Raw genomic sequence first — 15,775 nt, 5'->3', positions numbered from 1 at the left:
CACCCTGCCTTCACAGGGGCTCAGACCCGAGTGAACGTCCATTGCATTTTATATTTTCTTAACACTTGTCTCAGTACAGCAGGAGGAGATGGAGGACTGGGGGATGGTAACTCCAGAGAACTTCTTCGTGGGAGGGTGGGTAGGGCTGGCAGAGGGCCAGATGAGGATGCTGGGATCCTGGGAAGGGCAGAAGAAAGAAATCGGAGAGAAAAGCCAGTTGACCTGGAAATTGTCCCTGGGGGCCCATGGAAACTCAAAGCTCTGGTGGGAAGGTGTCTACTACCTTCACAGGTCCTTGGAGAGAAATGCAGTTCACAGACATTCCCTAGGCAACTTAGGAAGACCACCTCCCTCCTCCCATTGTGAGGCAGTTCTGGGTACAGGCAGTGGGGTAGGGTGGGAGGAAACAGAGGCGGTAGGGGCAGTGACCTGGGCTCTGCCTGCTTCCACCCCCTTCTGACGCCTTTGGTCACCCCCACCATCATGGGCAGTGCTTACCACTGGGAGGCCCGGCGTAGGCAGATGGCTTTGGACCGGAGGAGGTGGCTGATGGTCAAGCACCAGCGGCAGCAGCAGGAACAGCAGGAGCAACAGGTGCAGGAGAGGGTCCGGGTTCATCAGGGTCCTTCCCTGGGGTGGGGGTGGGACTAGAGGGGAGTGGGGAGGGAAGACCGATGTCTAGGAAGCTATTATTTGGTCAATGTATTTTTTTAAGATTTTATTTATTTATTTGACAGAGAGAGATCACAAGTAGGCAGAGAGGCAGGCAGAGAGAGAGAGGGGGAGGCCGGCTCCCCGCTGAGCAGAGAGCCCAATGCGGGGCTCGATCCCAGGGCCCTGGGATCATGACCTGAGCCGAAGGCAGAGGCTTAACCCACTGAGCCACCCAGGGGTCCTGGTCGATGTATTTTGCTAGGAGTAGAAAGAAAGTCAAGGTCCTTCGACATTCTCTTAGATGGACTGTGTCTGTGTGTGTGTGTATTGTGGTAATTCAACTTTGCTGTTGTACTAGGCTGAGGCCTAGTGTGGGATCCAGGGAGGTTCAGGCCTGAGAGATTTTATTTATTTTTTATTTTTATTTTTAAGGACTTTATTTATTTGACGGAAAGAGAGAGAGAGAGAGAACCAGCAGGGGAAGTGGCAGACAGAGGGAGAGGAAGAAGCAAGCTCCCTGCCCAGCAGGGGCCCTGGGATCATGACCTGAGTGGAAGGCAGACGCTCAATGACTGAGCCACTCTGGCACCATGGCCTGAGAGATTTTAAGGCTGCCCTGTCCAATAGGGTGGCCACCAGCCTGTGTGCTGTTGAGCCTTGAGACGGGGCTAGTGAGACTGAGGAACTGAATTTAAAATTGTATAGAGGGGGCGCCTGTGTGGCTCAGTGGGTTAAAGCCTCTGCCTTCAGCTCCGGTCATGATCCCAGGGTCCTGGGATAGAGCCCCACATGGGGCTCTCTGTTCAGCAGGGAGCCTCCTTTCCTTCCTCTCTCTCTGCCTGCCTCTCTGCCTACTTGTGATCTCTGTCAAATAAATAAATAAATAAATAAATAAATAAATAAATAAATAAATCTTAAAATTGTATAGAGATTTAATTAATTTAAATCTAAATTTAAAACCAAATACTCTTTATGTATTGGAAAACTTTGAAGTATGTTTAGAACGACTTGGATAGAACAATTTTTCAACTGTAAATTAATGAAATCTAAATCTAAAGCAGTTATTATTATTATTATGTTAAGATTTTATTTATTTATTTGACAGAGAGAGGCACAGTGAGAGGTGAGAGAGGAAACGCAGGCAGGGGGAGTGTGAGAGGGAGAAGCAGTCTTCCTGCCCCATGCAGGGCTCGATCCCAGGACCCTGGGATCATGACCTGAGCTGAAGGTAGACGCTTAGCGACTGAGCCACCCTCGTGCCCCTAAAGCAATTATTTTTGATCAAAATGTAGAGTCCAAATTCAGATGTGCTGTTAAATATAAAATACATGCTGTATTTTGCAGACTTAGTACAAAAACACAGAATATAAACTATCTCACTCATATTTTCTTTTTCTTTTCTTTTTTTAAAAGATTTTATTTATTTATTGGACAGACAGAGATCACAAGTAGACAGAGAGGCAGGCAGAGAGAGAAGGAAGCAGGCTCCCCGCTGAGCAGAGAGCCTGATGCGGGGCTTGATCCCGGAACCCTGGGATCATGACCTGAGCTGAAGGCAGAGGCTTTAACCCACTGAGCCACCCAGGCGCCCCTCTCACTCATATTTTCATATTGATTATATGTTTTGGAGGTATTGGGCTAGATAAAATATATTAAAATCGGTTTCACCTGTTTTCTTCCTGCTTTTTCATGTGGCTACCAAATTTGTAAATTACTTGTTGCTTGCCTTATATTTCTCGTGGACAGTGCTGTTTCAAAGTGTTTGCAAGAACGTATCCTTTATTCTCCCCTTACTGCTCCCAAGGTAGGAGGTAGGTGAGCGGAGACTGTTGTTTCCTGGGCCGGGGGCTGTGCCAGGGGGCACTGTCACAGAAGAAACAGGTCTTTGGTGTTGTGGGGCGAAGGGAGATAGCCCAGCCTCCAAGTCCAGGGAACAGAGACTTTCACACCACCTCTGTCTCTCCACTGATCGCTTGCCTTGCTCCCTGCAGTGTCTCTGGCAGATGGGTGACTGGGTAGGGAGGGAGGAGGATGCCACTTGTCGGGGGGCTTCTTGCCAGGAACTGAAGAAACTCCAAGAGGAGAAAGGCCAATCTGAGAAAAAACCCCAGTCCCCTCGGGGGTCACGAGAGGAGCAGCAGCCACCACCGCCACAGAGGCCACCAGGAGCGCAACCACAGCAGCAGGCGCCCCCTGCCCAACCGCAGCCTTGCCGACCGCAGGTCCCCGAGCAGACACAGACCCCACGCGCCGGGCCATCGCAGCCACTGCAGCCACCGCCGCACCAAGGCAACAGAATGCCCAAGACCCTCTTACGCAGTGCACCTCTGTGCATGTTCTGACCCAAGAGTCAGGTCCCTAGCTTGGCTCAGTAGGGACCCATCAAGCTGAAGGGCAATCCAACTTTAACAGATTCCCAGGAGGAACAAAACCCCCTCAAGGCCCTAGTAAGTGAGATGCCTGGGAGGGCAGGTGGTGAGAACTTTCTGCTCCCAGAGTCCTATAACCCAGAGTCCACGTCCGTCTTCCCACTGTCTCTGATACCCTCTTGGGGCATCCTTGGCTTTTACTTGGGGGCCACTCCCCCTGGGATGTATGCCTCACTCCAGGGGTGCAAAAGAGGCTGCTGACTTTTGCAGGGGGCAGCAGCTCCTCCTCTGAGACGAGGGTGTCAGAGGGAGTGAGGGTGGGCTTAACAAGATACTTACCCAGCCCTGGCAAGTCTGGAACAGGGAAGGACAGTGCAGGGTTCCCGGTTGTGAATTTTCAGGGTAGGCTCCGTCGGTGCCTTGCCCTAGGTGGGGGCTGCCGCCTGGGCCCCAGACACATAGTAGAGTCCAGCTCTGCCGCGTTCCTTTTTCAGAAACTGTCAGATGCATGATGTTGTGCTTTCTCTCACCGTCAGGTTTCAGGAAGTCATTCCAGTCAAATCCAGATAAACACGCAGAGCACTCACGATTCACGGTGAGACAGTGTGAAAGGCAGGTCGACTCTGGCTGCGTGTGTAAGTGTGTGCGGAATCTAGGGAGGCTTCCTTGGTGGGAGGGGCTACAGTTATTTGTATTTTATGAAGTCAATTACGTAAAGCCTTTATACAGCAATTGTATGGTCACTGCTGGATGGCCCATTCCTTCATTTGTTGACTTCCCAAAAAATGTGGAGGAGGACCTGTCGCTCAGCACTTGGCAGAAACGGAGGGCTTGAAGATCTATTCAGAAAGACAGGACTGGGGCCAGAGAAGCAAACCAGAGGGGCTGTTTTTTAAGTGCCGGCTGGGGCAGAGGCAGCTGGAGCAGGAGGGCAGGACATAAAGTCAGAGATGGGAGTCTCGGGATCGCCACTCCCCAGCTGCGGGATAGCATCTCTGGGCCTCGAGGGCCCGTCCATAAACTGACAGTGATAACACCACTTCCTTGACAGACATGTCAGGACCACTGAATGTGGCAACTGAAAGAGAAGGCATCACAAGCCCTTAGCTTTGAACCTGGCTCAATCCAGGGCTTCGAACCCGGGGGTGGTCACCCTTTATGAGGACGTGACACAGTACAAGCTTTGGAAAGAAGGTTTCTCTGACACAGGTGCAAAGGACGAGAGAGCCCGATGCTAGCCCAGTTAGGGTGGGTGAGGACTGGGGCGCTCCATTTTATGTTTATTCCTCTGGCCTCAAAAGGGCCAATACAATGTTCTGGAACAGCAGGCCCAGAAATGGCTAACTAACCCGGTTTGCCTCCCGTCTCTCCCTCTTCTCAGTCGACGAATTACGTGCAGCAGTGGTGATCCAGAGACAGACCCTCAACCCCACTGGCCATCAGCAAAAAAACCCAGATGACCGCTTTCTCACCCCCTCCCCGCCCCCAGCATCTCCACTCCAAAAGTCACTCCTCTTGATTCACTCTAGAAGAGGAGGCTAGCTGGGCATAAAATGTGATTTCCTCTTGAAAAGAATCAAGAGACTGGTCAGCTCTGTGAGACTGGAAGCGAGGGGAGAATGAGGACCTGTGAAAGGGATGGAGTGGGTGGGAGAAGGAAGTAGGTGATTCCATGCTTCTGTAGGCAAAGCCAATGGGAGAACTTGGTCTTGACCATCCCAAGTCTATAGCTCCATTGCTGGCTCTTTTTTTTTTTTTTTTAAGATTTTTATTTATTTATTTGACAGACCGAGATCACAAGTAGGCAGAGAGGCAGGCAGAGAGAGAGAGGAGGAAGCAGGATCCTTGCAGAGCAGAGAGGCTGATGCTGGGCTCTATCCCAGGACCCTGGGACCATGACCTGAGCCAAAGGCAGAGGCTTTAACCCACTGAGCCACCCAGGCGCCCCCCCCAACTTTTTTTTAAAGATCATTGCTGGCTCTTCTTTAGCAAGGACAGGTCTGTTGGGGGCTTCAAAGCTTTTATTTATTTGAGAGAGAGCGAGAACATGTGTGTGCTTGAGGGAGTGATGGGAGGAGCAGAGGGAGAGGGACAAGCAGACTCCCCCCCCCTTTTTTTTTTAAAGATTTTATTTATTTATTTGACAGAGATCATAAGTAGGCAGAGAGGCAGGCAGAGAGAGAGAGGGGAGGAAGCAGGCTCCCTGCTGAGCAGAGAACCCGATGCGGGCCTCGATCCCAGGACCCTGAGACCATGACCTGAGCCGAAGGCAGAGGCTTTAACCCACTGAGCCACCCAGCCACCCTGACAAACCGACTCCTTGCTTAGCACAGGGCCGGACACAGGGCTCCATCTGGCAACCCTGGCTCAAGCCGAAATCAAAAAAGTCAAGTTGGATGCTTAACCAACTGAGGCCCCCCGGCACCCCCCCTGTTGGAGGCTCTAGGTTTAGGACTCTCGCTGGAACCATCACCCCTCCCCACTGGCAGATGCTTACTGAGAAGGAGGAGTTGCATCACACCAGAGCAGGCCTGGAGCTGGACTGGAGGTGGCAGGCAGGGCCCCCCTGAAGTCCAGTGTAATGCCTGGCCCATAGCGGGCACTGAGCTGTGGCATGGATGACGGGACGCAGGGCTGGAAAGAGCTCAGAGGAAAGGCGGACTGTCCCCTTAAACACAGGACACCTCATCTTGGGAAGGGGAGGCAGACTGGCCCACAAAACCCCACAGGCCTCTTCCTCCACCTCAGCCCTTCCCGGAAGCAGTCAGCCTTCACCCCCTCACCACTTCCTGAAGCGGACATCCGGGGTCTCTCCCATAGCCTGTCCCCTTTTCCACCTGGCGCTGATGAGGGGATGCCTGGGCCTTTCACGGAAGCCTACGCAGGCTGAAGGGGCCCCTCAGTGCAGTGTTTCCCCTGGGGGACCTGGGGTAGGGCACAGAACAGGAATATTAAAGTAGGGAGGGAACTTAAGAGACACAAGGTGAAGGAAGGGGGAGAGGGGATGGTTGGCAGAGGGGCTCAGGGCCTGGGGAGGAGAGCTTGGCACCCACTCAGACACCCCCAAACAGCCCAGCAGTGTCGCGCAGGTCCAGCTCTCCTCCCAACTCACAGGAGGCTCTTTGTTTACTCTTTAACACTGTGAAGTGTAGTTCACTGAATACAATATAAATCCTTTACATTTGGCAACTGACACTCAGCAGAAACTCCAGGCTGGCCTTTCCGGACTTTTGTGCTCCTGCCAGCCTCTTCCTGACTCTAGTTACTCAGGCATGAATGCGGGGAGACAGGACAACCTCTTTCCTTCCCGTTGTCCCCCGCAGCCAGCTAGCCAGGTGCTGTCCCCACTGCCTCCTCTCCACCCATCCAACTTGGCATTCAGCTTTCCCCACCACCTAAGTTCATCTCCAGGCCTGAGAGAAACCACAGCTGCCTTTAGCGAGCAATTACCATTCCTGCTCAGTGCCTCCAGCTGCAGCCCAGTGGGAGCCCGAGTTAGCTGGGACTTCGCTTCTTCATCCGAGTGACAGCAAAAGAGAGGTTAAGACCAGCCCCTCCTGATGTGCGGTTCCAGCCTGCCCATGCCCGAAGGAAAGCAGAGGCCTCTGGGAGCAGAGGATGGGCCTTGGAGCTAAGCCGGGGAGGCCGTAGAGCCCAGCAGCTTGTGGCCGAAGCCTGACAGCTTGACCTCTGTAAGCTATCGCAGAGCAGCAGCTGGGGCCACCGGCTGACTGACCTGGGTCCAGGGTTGTGGGCCAACCACCAGCCAGAAGCCTAACTTCAATAAATGCCTTCCCAAGTGACTCTGGCTTCATCTTCTTTTTTTTTTTTTACTGGAGAGACGGAGGGGGTGCCAGATGCCTCCCTCTCCTCCCCTACTATGTTTGCTCCTGCTGTCATGGGAATAATAAAACGATTTTCTGGTGAGAGCTTTAGCCAGAGAAAAGCTCTGTCTTCCTAGGAACGGGGGCAGCCTTTAACCGGGGAGGCCGCCGAGCTGCAGGCTCTTAGCCAACCTTGCCCCTTGCCGTCGGGCAACGGCACAAGTTCCCAGGAGAGAAGCCGACCAGCCCCACCCCTTTGTCACGTGACCAAAGCCAGAAGGAACGAGACAGCACGGACATCCCTCAAGTCACCCTCCCAACACTGGGTGGGGAACTTGAAAAAGATCCATGTTTTAAAAGCCAGATAAAATGAAAGATTTCTCCCTTCAGGCAGGAGGAAGGCCAGCCCCAGAGGAGCGAGGCAACCAAGGTACTCAGTACAGAGAACAAATGCCACCTCAAGGCTATATCAGGTCAGGCTCTCCTCAAGACAGACACAGGGGAAAGCCTGGCACTGGCTCCTAGAAGAACCAGACTTCTTTTCTGGTGGAAGTCAGAGGACGTGAGTGACGTGCATCTGTGCTTGCGTGCGCACGTGTGTGTGTGTGTGTGTGTGTGTGTGTGTGTGTGCAGGTAAAGTTAACGTCCACATAGGGCTTCCTGTGGTTGAGGGGGTGTGTGTGGTGGGGGGAGGTAGAATAAAGAAGAGCTTTTCCTTTGGCAAAGTCACCGTAGTCCTTCCTTGGGTTCTGGGAGATACAGCCCAGGCTGGCAGCGGCCTGGAGTGCGGGACCAGCAGGCAGGTCACGGAGGATGAGGGACCAGCAAGTGGGGCACTGAAGAGTTTCCCCGGCAGTCCACGTACTCATAGTTCTGGAAGACTAGCTGCTCTGAATGGCTCAGGTAGGAACAGGTCAGGGTGCCCCTGGAGAGGAAGCACGCTTTGTTGCTATGTCTGGTGGCGGAGGGGCAGGGGGAGAAGAGGAAGCTCTGGCCCTGCTCTGCTGTCTGGGGTGGGGGATCCCTCAAACAACCCCCCTTCCTTCTGCTCCCTGCTCTGCCAACGCACCTGGGACAGCTGTCCCACCTGTGATCCAGACAGCTCGGTGGCTGTCACACCGATGGCTTATAAGCAAGGCGGGGTCTAAGGAAGGGGTGGGATCTGCCTTCCCAAGAGCCAGCAAAGATCATGAAGTTAGCTTTGGAGGACCTCTCCCACAAGGTGAGCAGAGCACAGCTCTGCTGGGGTCAGGAGGCGGCGAGAGGGACACCCGGGCTCCAAGCCCTACTTACTGGATGTGCAAAAGCACGTGGTGGACTTTGATTTTCATCCAGGAACAGATTTTGCTGAGAGAGAAAGAACATGTGACCATGTTTCACACTGAGCAGCCCGGCAGCTCGGAGGAGACCTGCAGGTCGGTCCCAGGCTCCGGGCCTCTTTTCCATCAGGGGCCCCAAATGCCGTGCCCACTCTTTCTCCCTCTAAGGTGAGCACGTCACCCTTGCTGCAATGTCATTCCTCCAAGCCCTGTAGACTTGGCCCAGGGGTGTGCTAGCTCCTCCCTCAGCAGAAAACAAGACATTCATGCTTCTTAGTGATTTAGGCTGAAGAGTCCAAGGTCACCTATTGTAAGAATTAATTAAATTCTGGCCTGTTTTCATTCCATCCTAAGTCCAAACAGGCAGAGGGATGAGGACCCTGAATCCCTTGCAGATTGCAATCTTGGCCACGACAGTGAAGGCCAAATGCTGGCTGCAGGGAAGGAAATCTGGTAGGGATGAAGACTGGGTTTCCGACCAGGGATAGAGGCTAAGGGAGAAGAGATCAAGGGATACTTACTATGTGTTTTCATCCCAGATTTTGTTGGCCACTGCATAAAACATCTGTCAACCAAATGGGCACAGGGTGAACCCAGCTGCCCCTTCCAATCCCCACACGTGTCCACACCCCTGTGGGTAGGGCTGGCCCCGGGACGGGGGGTGGGGGGTCACCTGTTCACTGGCCAAAGGACCGATGTGGAGGAGGAGGCTATTGGTGACCTGCCCCACCACGAGGGACAGGTGCAGAACCTCGATGGTCAGCTGGGTCACCGTGATGGGGTAGTAGTTGCTATTGGAGATGTTCAAGATATTCTGAGGAGGAAGACAAGGGAAAGGGAAGTGGGAAGGTGACCATCCTTGAAAAGGAGAAGTCAAGTAGCTTCCTTATCCCTGCCTGCCCCTCCGCCTGACTGAGCCCCGCTCCCACTAAGGCCTCAGCTGCGGAAGTCCAGCGTCAGGAGCCCCCTGGAGTGGCACTTAATGGTGAAGGGTCACCGTAAGACATGAAGTTGGCCCAGGACCTAGGCTCATCCTGCAAGGCTTCTCTCTGTTCTATTCCGCCCACCCAGAGAGTCTCAGGCATGCCCTCCACACCCTGTGTTTTAGTTCTCTCACCCTGATTCTTCCCCCCTTGGGGTGTACAGTCCTAATTCTGCACGTTCCACTATGGGGCTAATGGTTGCACCTGCTTACCCCCAGGCTTCGACACCCTCTGGCTGCCACAGGACCCCTGGCTACCTGAGCCCAGGATGGCAACGCCCAACAAGGACCGCAGAGAAGAGTGGCTGGCAAGGCGGCATGGGGCTCAGGGGTGTGGGCGCCCACCCACCGTTATGTTGAGGTGGATGTCAGCCTCGTCAAAGGCCACTGTGGAGGAGTTGAGGCCCGCAGGCTGCACGGCGATGGACCGGGGAAACAGGAAAAAGACGATGAGGGAGGAGGTTAAAAGGCAGATGAGGACGGCCAGGAACACGAAAAGCTTCCTGTGGGAAAGAAAGCAGGATCCGGGGTAGAGGAAGGGACAGGTCTGAATGCCACAGAACCTTGGGCAGAGAGGGACACTCCTCTCCCTTGACCACTGAGCACCTTGGGCAGAAGGGGCAGGGATTCACGTCCAAGAGACCCATGACAAAGAGGGTCACGTCCCCCATCCGGGGACACTCAGGGCCACCTCCGAGGCTGTGCTGTACCTCAGAACAGATAGCAGCTCATTTTCCATCTCAACCAGAGAGAACAAGCAGGTCTGAGCTGCCACAGAGAGGGAAGCTCGCAGGAAAAATAACTTCCCCATATGAACCGCAGCCTGGGTCGTTTGCTCCCTCCCGAAAGACCTCGCAGAGTCAAGAGATCCTCCCTCTTTCCACAAGGGAGCCATGCTTCTTGGAAGCACCGAAGCTCCCGACAGCAGGTGGGCTCAGGTGGTACCTGCTGTGGCCCAGACTTCTTAAACCAGGAAAAGCCCTGGAAGCGGAGCCTCACTCAGTGAGGCTTCCCATGGAGAAGAACTGCGGTGGGGTGGCAGAATGGGGGAGACAGAGAACAGACCCCAGGGGTGACAGCTTGTGGAGCTGAGGTGAGAAAAGGGGCTTACGTGCGCCTGGGCTTCAGCCTCTGGTCCCCATAGGGGATGAGGGCCACTAGCTGCTTCTCTAGCTCTGTGGAGAGAAAGAAGGTAAGAGAGAGGGAGGGCCAAGAAGTGTGCATGACGAATGTTTCCTGTGCCAGCCTCCCAGAAGCAACCCCTTCACCCCACCGAGTGGGGGCAGAAGCATGCCACCTCTGCCCCAGAGCAGGACTGGGACCGCTGGGCAGATGACAGCAGCTCAACTTTGTCAGCTCCGGAATGGAAGTGAGATTTTCATTACCAAGTGTGAATTTCCGGAAGGCACCAGCAAATGAGAGAAGTCTAGCTTCTCTGGGAATCCTAAGGCACAGAGGAGGCTCAGAGGGACCTGAGCAGCTGGAATCCAGGCTCTTTCCAAAGCCTTGGGCCACTCACCTTGTGGGATCTCCCCGCTGCCCTGACAGGTGGGACAAATCACAAAGCTGGCACGGGCAGCCCCTTCACAAGGAGCTCGGGAACAGAAGGATTTGCTGCTTCGGGTGCTGGAGTATCGGGCAGCGTTGCTGCCAGTGGCCGGGCTGGGCGGCAGGATAGACCTGTTCTCCTCCCGAGAGCCCAAACGGGAGAATGTCTCACCCATCATTCAGGGGCAGTTTTCACTAAGGAGAAAAGAACAGAACAGAATTCACTAAGCTTGTTAGCACGGACATGGGAATGTCACTTTGGTTTTTGGGTTCTCAAGGTTGGCAAGGAGCACCACCTCAAATTCAGTAAGCTCCGGCCCAAGGAAGTTAGGATAGGGAAAACTGAGCTGTTACACGGGATTCTGGGATCAGAAATTTCAGTGTTATCTCCTTTCATTACTGCAGGGGAGCTCAATCTGCCTGTGAGAGGGAAGAGAAAAGAAAAGCAGAAGTTATTTCCCTAGAAGGGACTTCCAGAAGTGAATGGTGGAGCACTTTATTTTTATTTTCTGGGAAAGTTGCTGAGCTGTCAGTTGCTTCAGGGGAAGGAAGTGGACAGGGCTGGCGGGCGGTGGGGGAGGCCACAGTCCAGAGTCCCTTCACGCTCTGCGACAAGAGGACTCTGAAGAGGTGTCCAGGACCGCCCCCCCCTTCCGGGCAGAAATGCCTGCGATTTCCCAGCCTGGGAGTGGAAGGAAGGCTTCCATTCCTGAGCCCCGGCAGGTGCTGGCGGAATAGGAAGGCAGGGATTCTTTGAAACAAGAGAAAGGCGGCTAGGCTGGTCACAGGTGTGCCTAACAACCTTAAAAAAGCCCTGCCAGGGAGCAGAAATCTCTTCCTCACTGCTTTCTGTGGGGTAGGAAAGAATGCCTGGGGAAGGGTGGGAGCAATGGTCAGGGTCCATCCTACACTAAGGAATGCTAAAGGCTAAAAATCCAGATTTTCCCCCAAAGGGTCAGGAGTAGTAGCAGAATGAGAGGGCAAGGTGAGCCACACCTTGCTGGGCCAAAATCAAGGGCACCTCACCTGGTTCAGGTCTGGGATCCAACGCTCCTGTCAGCTAAGAGTGAGATTTCTGGAATGTGTCTTTCAGGAGAAAGGCTTGTAGGGCAGGGCGACCCGAGGGACAACGGGCTGGAGCTGGCCAAGCTACTGGCCCCCTTCCACTGAGTCCTGGGGGAGCGAATATGCAGCGTTGGAGAGGGGTGGGGAGTAGCGACCTCGGCCTACCAGGAGGAGCTAGGCTGCTTCCAGCCCTACTACCGGGCTCGGCCAGGGTCCCGAGTAGGAGAGCTGTCGCTCCGCAGAAGCTAGGATTTCACTGATGGAGAATTTCAAGTCCTTCCGGACACCCCGAGGCCGTCAGTCGAGGCTGTTAACCCCCGAGTGCCTACGTGAGGCTAGGAGGCACTGAAGGTCCCTCGGCCCTTGCCTCCCAAAGGGAAAGAAAGGAAAATCTGCGGAGCGCCTTACCCCACCCCCGGGCTGCAGCAGGACTAAAACGGCCGCAGGCAGAATCGAAAGTGCGCGAGGCCAGGGCCTCGCCCTACGCTTTGACTCGGCGTCGCGCGGGGGAGGCTCCGCCCAGCTCCTCCAGGCCCGCCCCCTCCCAGGGACACCCCCCCGCCCCCCTCCCAGGGGCCCGCCCCCTCTCGAGACACGGCGAGGGAAGAGCTCATCTTTTCACAGACCACCCCGCCGCCCCGACGCTGCTTCCGCAAGCACCAGCCACTCCAGGCAGGGCTTTCAAAGAACCTTTATTTGACCATTCTTGAAGCGGTTACATACAAGTACAATCGGACGGACGACTGGACCTCAGGGTCCTCCTGGACCCCTGCAATAACGATTCAGGAAGTCAGAACAGGTCCCGCCCCAAATCAACCCAATTAATTACACACACCCTGCCGCTCAGCCTCTACCCAGAAACCCGGATAAAAACGTTTTAAATAATGAACAGCCTGGTTGGCTTGCAGTCTGAATCTTGGTTTATTTAATAGCGGTCAAGAAGTATACTGTAAATAAACATCATGATGACTAATGATTAATTAATATCATCATTCATTATAAATACCAACCAGGTTAAATAATACTAGTTTACTATCCTTCCCCCTTTTGGATGAGGGTTAAGAGTCTTCTCTTTCTGGAAGTCATTTTCATGTATAATAGCTTTTAGTGTTTTTTTTTTGTTTTTTTTTTGTTTTTTTTTTTGTTACCTTTTCCTTCACCCATTGTACCCAAGACTCCTTTCTGTAAATAGAATGAGGACCGGGGGCCCTGTCAGCAAGCTTTCCAGTTCATTCTGGGGTTAACTCAAAAATTTTTCAGTTTGTCCCCTTCCAAGATTTGCAAAACAGTCTCCCCTGTGCTAGGCTCTCTCAGGCTGGATACCTTTGAGCAGATTTCAAACATTCAAGAAGCCATCAGCATTTCCTATTTGCCTGCCCCTGAACTGACTTTACTAGATAGAGCTGGGAGCCTGCCTTTCACTTTCCACCCTTCAACTGTAACATCTACCCTGACCTTAAGAAAAAAAGGTAACCGTTTTTTTTTTTTTCCTTTTAATAGAAGTTTTTCCCTTCTCTACAGTATTAGCAAAATATTTCACACTATCTACTTAAATTTGTTCCCTTAAATAAAGAAAAGTGTATGCAAAATGACTACAGTAAACACTGCTAACAGGTGCTGGTGGGTTAACGAGCACACTCCCTCCTCCTTTCACTGAAGTTCGGGGACCCACAAGGTGATCTTCCTGAATGTACCAGTGGGGTCTCTAGAAAACAACAGTGCTGATCACTAAGTCTTGCAGGGAACTGACTTTGCCCTTGAACAAGCTGGAGTAACAAGATTTCTCTGGGGCTCTGGGTGTCATTTCAATACCACACAGATACGAGACTTGGGGTGGGCTAGAAAAATTGTTAATAATTCTTGAAAACAACTTCCGAGATTAGGTTAATTTCTTTTAAAAACTGACAACAGATATCCCCATAGAAACATCCACATTTAACCAAAGGGAAATACTCAACTTTGATACAAGCAGAAAGAAAAACGGTTCTATAGGAAGTTCAAGTTATGCTCTTCAGATGCACTACAATGGAGACTGGAGCTTTATACAAATTAACTGAAAAACCGTTTTCCTACAATTCATCTGATGTCTCTGCTTCAGTTCTGGTCTTTGATTTGCTCCCCAAAATACTGTAATGCAGGTACTGTCTTAATAATTCAATAATGGGCTCTATAGATTCATCAGATTAAAAAATAAGCCAGGGCGCTTAGCCGCCACCGCTTCAACCCTGAGGACCTTTGGCCTTGTGGCTAGAGAGATTAGGCTACATCCTTCAGAGATCAAATTATTCCCGGCGCCATGAATAAAGGCAGCTCCTTTGCAAAGAACTCCAAGGAGGATACACAGAAATCAGAGAAGAAATGCAAGGCCTTCAAGGATATTTCCAAATACTTCTCTAAGGAAGAGTGGGCAAAGCTTGGATACTCAGATAAAATCACCTACGTGTACATGAAGAGAAACTATGACACCATGACTAGTCTAGGTCTCAGGGCCTCTCTCCTGGCCTTCATGTGTCCTAAAAAACGAGCCATGAAATCTAACGGGCGTGATTCTGATGATGATCAGAACGAGAATCAGGATGAATCTTCTCAGGAAGCTTCTGATGCTCAAGAGAGAGAGAAAATGAAGGTGATGCTCGAGAAAACAATAAAGGAAGAAAGCGATTCGGAACCAATACCAATAACACCTGGCCCTGAGCAGGCTCAGAAAGAGCCGTGCCCCCCAGAAGAAGCGAGTACCTCTGGTCAACAGAGTGAGAACATACCAGGACCCAGGAAAGTAATGAATAGCGTTTGGGCCTATAGACTGCGGGAAAGACAGACCCTGATCGTGTATGAAGAGATCAGTGATCCCGAGGAAGATGATTAAATCTGGATGTGACAAGTGCCCATGATAAGGAGCAGAACCTGGTGGCCTTTCACGAACATGGGCACGGCTGTGAACTCCTAGCCATCAGGTGTATAGCAAGTAAAAGAGTTCACAATAGTGAAAAGTTAAGCACGATTTTTCTTACTATGTGCCAGATATTCTGTTAGATAATAGAGCTCTGTTAATAAGCAAGACATCTACTCAATGCATATTTCTTTCTGTGTATCCATGCACTTACTTTAGAAAACAAAGTATCATGGGGGTATTCTCTGCCCAGAACAGCACAACCCTCCTCCTCGGATGCGATTGCTGGAGGGCAGCTCTGGGTGTTTGGTTCCACGTGTTTTTCTCTGCATTTACATGCACGTGCAGTACCACTCTAAGTATCTCCCACCTGCTCTTTCCCACTGCCAGCACGTCCTGGACAAGCACCCCTCATTTTGTTGCTGTCTAGCAGGTGCCCCATGCTGCAAAACCTCCTTTCTTCATTTGTGTTGCCTCAGTTGTTGATAATTAATAAAAATTTACAAGTTAAAAAAAAAAATAAGCCAGGGCTTTCTCCCCTACGCCTCCAAGGACAGAATAAAGATCATCTCTGAGCAGCAGGCTAATGATTTAATACGAGGGCCCTCCTCAGTAGCGGTGGCTGTACCAGTCATTGTTGTTGACCTGAAGCAGCTCCGTCACAACCTGCAGGATGTTGTAATTGTGTTTCTTCAGCAGCCTGAGGTTCAGCTGCCGGTCACAGAATCCCATTTCGAAGAGATGGGCCATCAGGGCTGCTGTCTGATCTTCAGAAACTACTGGCTGTATAAAGTCAAGAAAAGCAGAGCAACGTTTTCGGTATCACATATGTGCCTTGTCAATTGTTACTATCTTGCAAATCATACAAATCTTTCCAAGATCTGTTTAAAATATTACGGATTTCAACGCAAGGGTGGGGCCACTCCTGTCCACCTGCCACCATCGTGCGCGCCACCTGAGGGAGGGCTGGGAAGGCCCCGCTCTGGATTCCCCGTGTTTGTACCCAGAACTGGGCAACTCAGGAACTGTCCTTTGGCCCGATAAAGGAAAAGATGCAAGCAAGTACTGGAAACACTGTGAAGATAAAGCTAACTGTGCTGATGGGGCCAGTGGAGGCAGGGGCA

At 52.2% G+C, this 15,775-nt stretch overlaps 3 protein-coding genes and 1 long non-coding RNA gene across 9 annotated transcripts in view; 2 read left to right on the top strand and 2 right to left on the bottom strand.

Moving 5' to 3' along the window:
* The first annotated feature begins 347 nt into the window (after positions 1–347).
* On the top strand, positions 348–2,905 carry LOC116875958. Its single transcript, XR_004384296.1, has 3 exons — positions 348–594; positions 2,401–2,465; positions 2,715–2,905. It is a non-coding gene; the product is annotated as an uncharacterized LOC116875958 (long non-coding RNA).
* Positions 2,906–7,486: 4,581 nt separating this feature from the next.
* TMEM106A (transmembrane protein 106A) lies at positions 7,487–12,208 on the bottom strand. Of its 3 annotated transcripts, XM_032871758.1 has the most exons (9): positions 11,723–12,208; positions 11,051–11,116; positions 10,668–10,891; positions 10,260–10,323; positions 9,498–9,651; positions 8,840–8,980; positions 8,688–8,731; positions 8,141–8,194; positions 7,487–7,772 (listed from the first exon to the last, which is right to left on the bottom strand). In XM_032871758.1, exons 3-9 carry the CDS (start codon positions 10,873–10,875, stop codon positions 7,652–7,654), a joined length of 786 nt encoding a protein of 261 aa, XP_032727649.1. In that variant the 5' UTR covers positions 10,876–10,891; positions 11,051–11,116; positions 11,723–12,208; the 3' UTR covers positions 7,487–7,651. The 3 variants fall into 3 exon arrangements, with proteins under 3 accessions (XP_032727649.1, XP_032727648.1, XP_032727650.1); XM_032871757.1 differs by lacking the exon at positions 11,051–11,116; XM_032871759.1 differs by lacking the exon at positions 11,051–11,116 and having other exon boundaries at positions 12,170–12,186.
* An 830-nt stretch (positions 12,209–13,038) lies between these two features.
* The window catches only part of NBR1 (NBR1 autophagy cargo receptor), a 34,132-nt gene continuing 31,395 nt past the window's right edge, over positions 13,039–15,775 (bottom strand). For 3 of the 4 annotated variants that reach the window (XM_032871753.1, XM_032871752.1, XM_032871754.1), the window contains exons 21-22: positions 15,183–15,434; positions 13,039–13,963 (exon numbers count right to left, since the gene is read on the bottom strand). In XM_032871753.1, coding sequence (XP_032727644.1) covers positions 15,261–15,434 — 174 coding nt within the window. In that variant the 3' untranslated portion in view covers positions 13,039–13,963; positions 15,183–15,260. Of the gene's footprint in view, positions 13,964–15,182; positions 15,435–15,775 lie in introns of those variants that run through there. The other variant, XM_032871755.1, reaches the window with a different exon arrangement.
* Positions 14,058–14,627, top strand: LOC116875913 (putative protein SSX6). The gene has a single exon (XM_032871756.1). It carries the CDS (start codon positions 14,058–14,060, stop codon positions 14,625–14,627), a length of 570 nt encoding a protein of 189 aa, XP_032727647.1.

Source organism: Lontra canadensis, unplaced genomic scaffold, assembly GCF_010015895.1.
Source record: "Lontra canadensis isolate GAN:19392208 unplaced genomic scaffold, GSC_riverotter_1.0 scaffold43, whole genome shotgun sequence".
Lineage (NCBI taxonomy): Eukaryota > Metazoa > Chordata > Mammalia > Carnivora > Mustelidae > Lontra > Lontra canadensis.
This window is presented reverse-complemented; position numbering and strand designations above follow the sequence as displayed.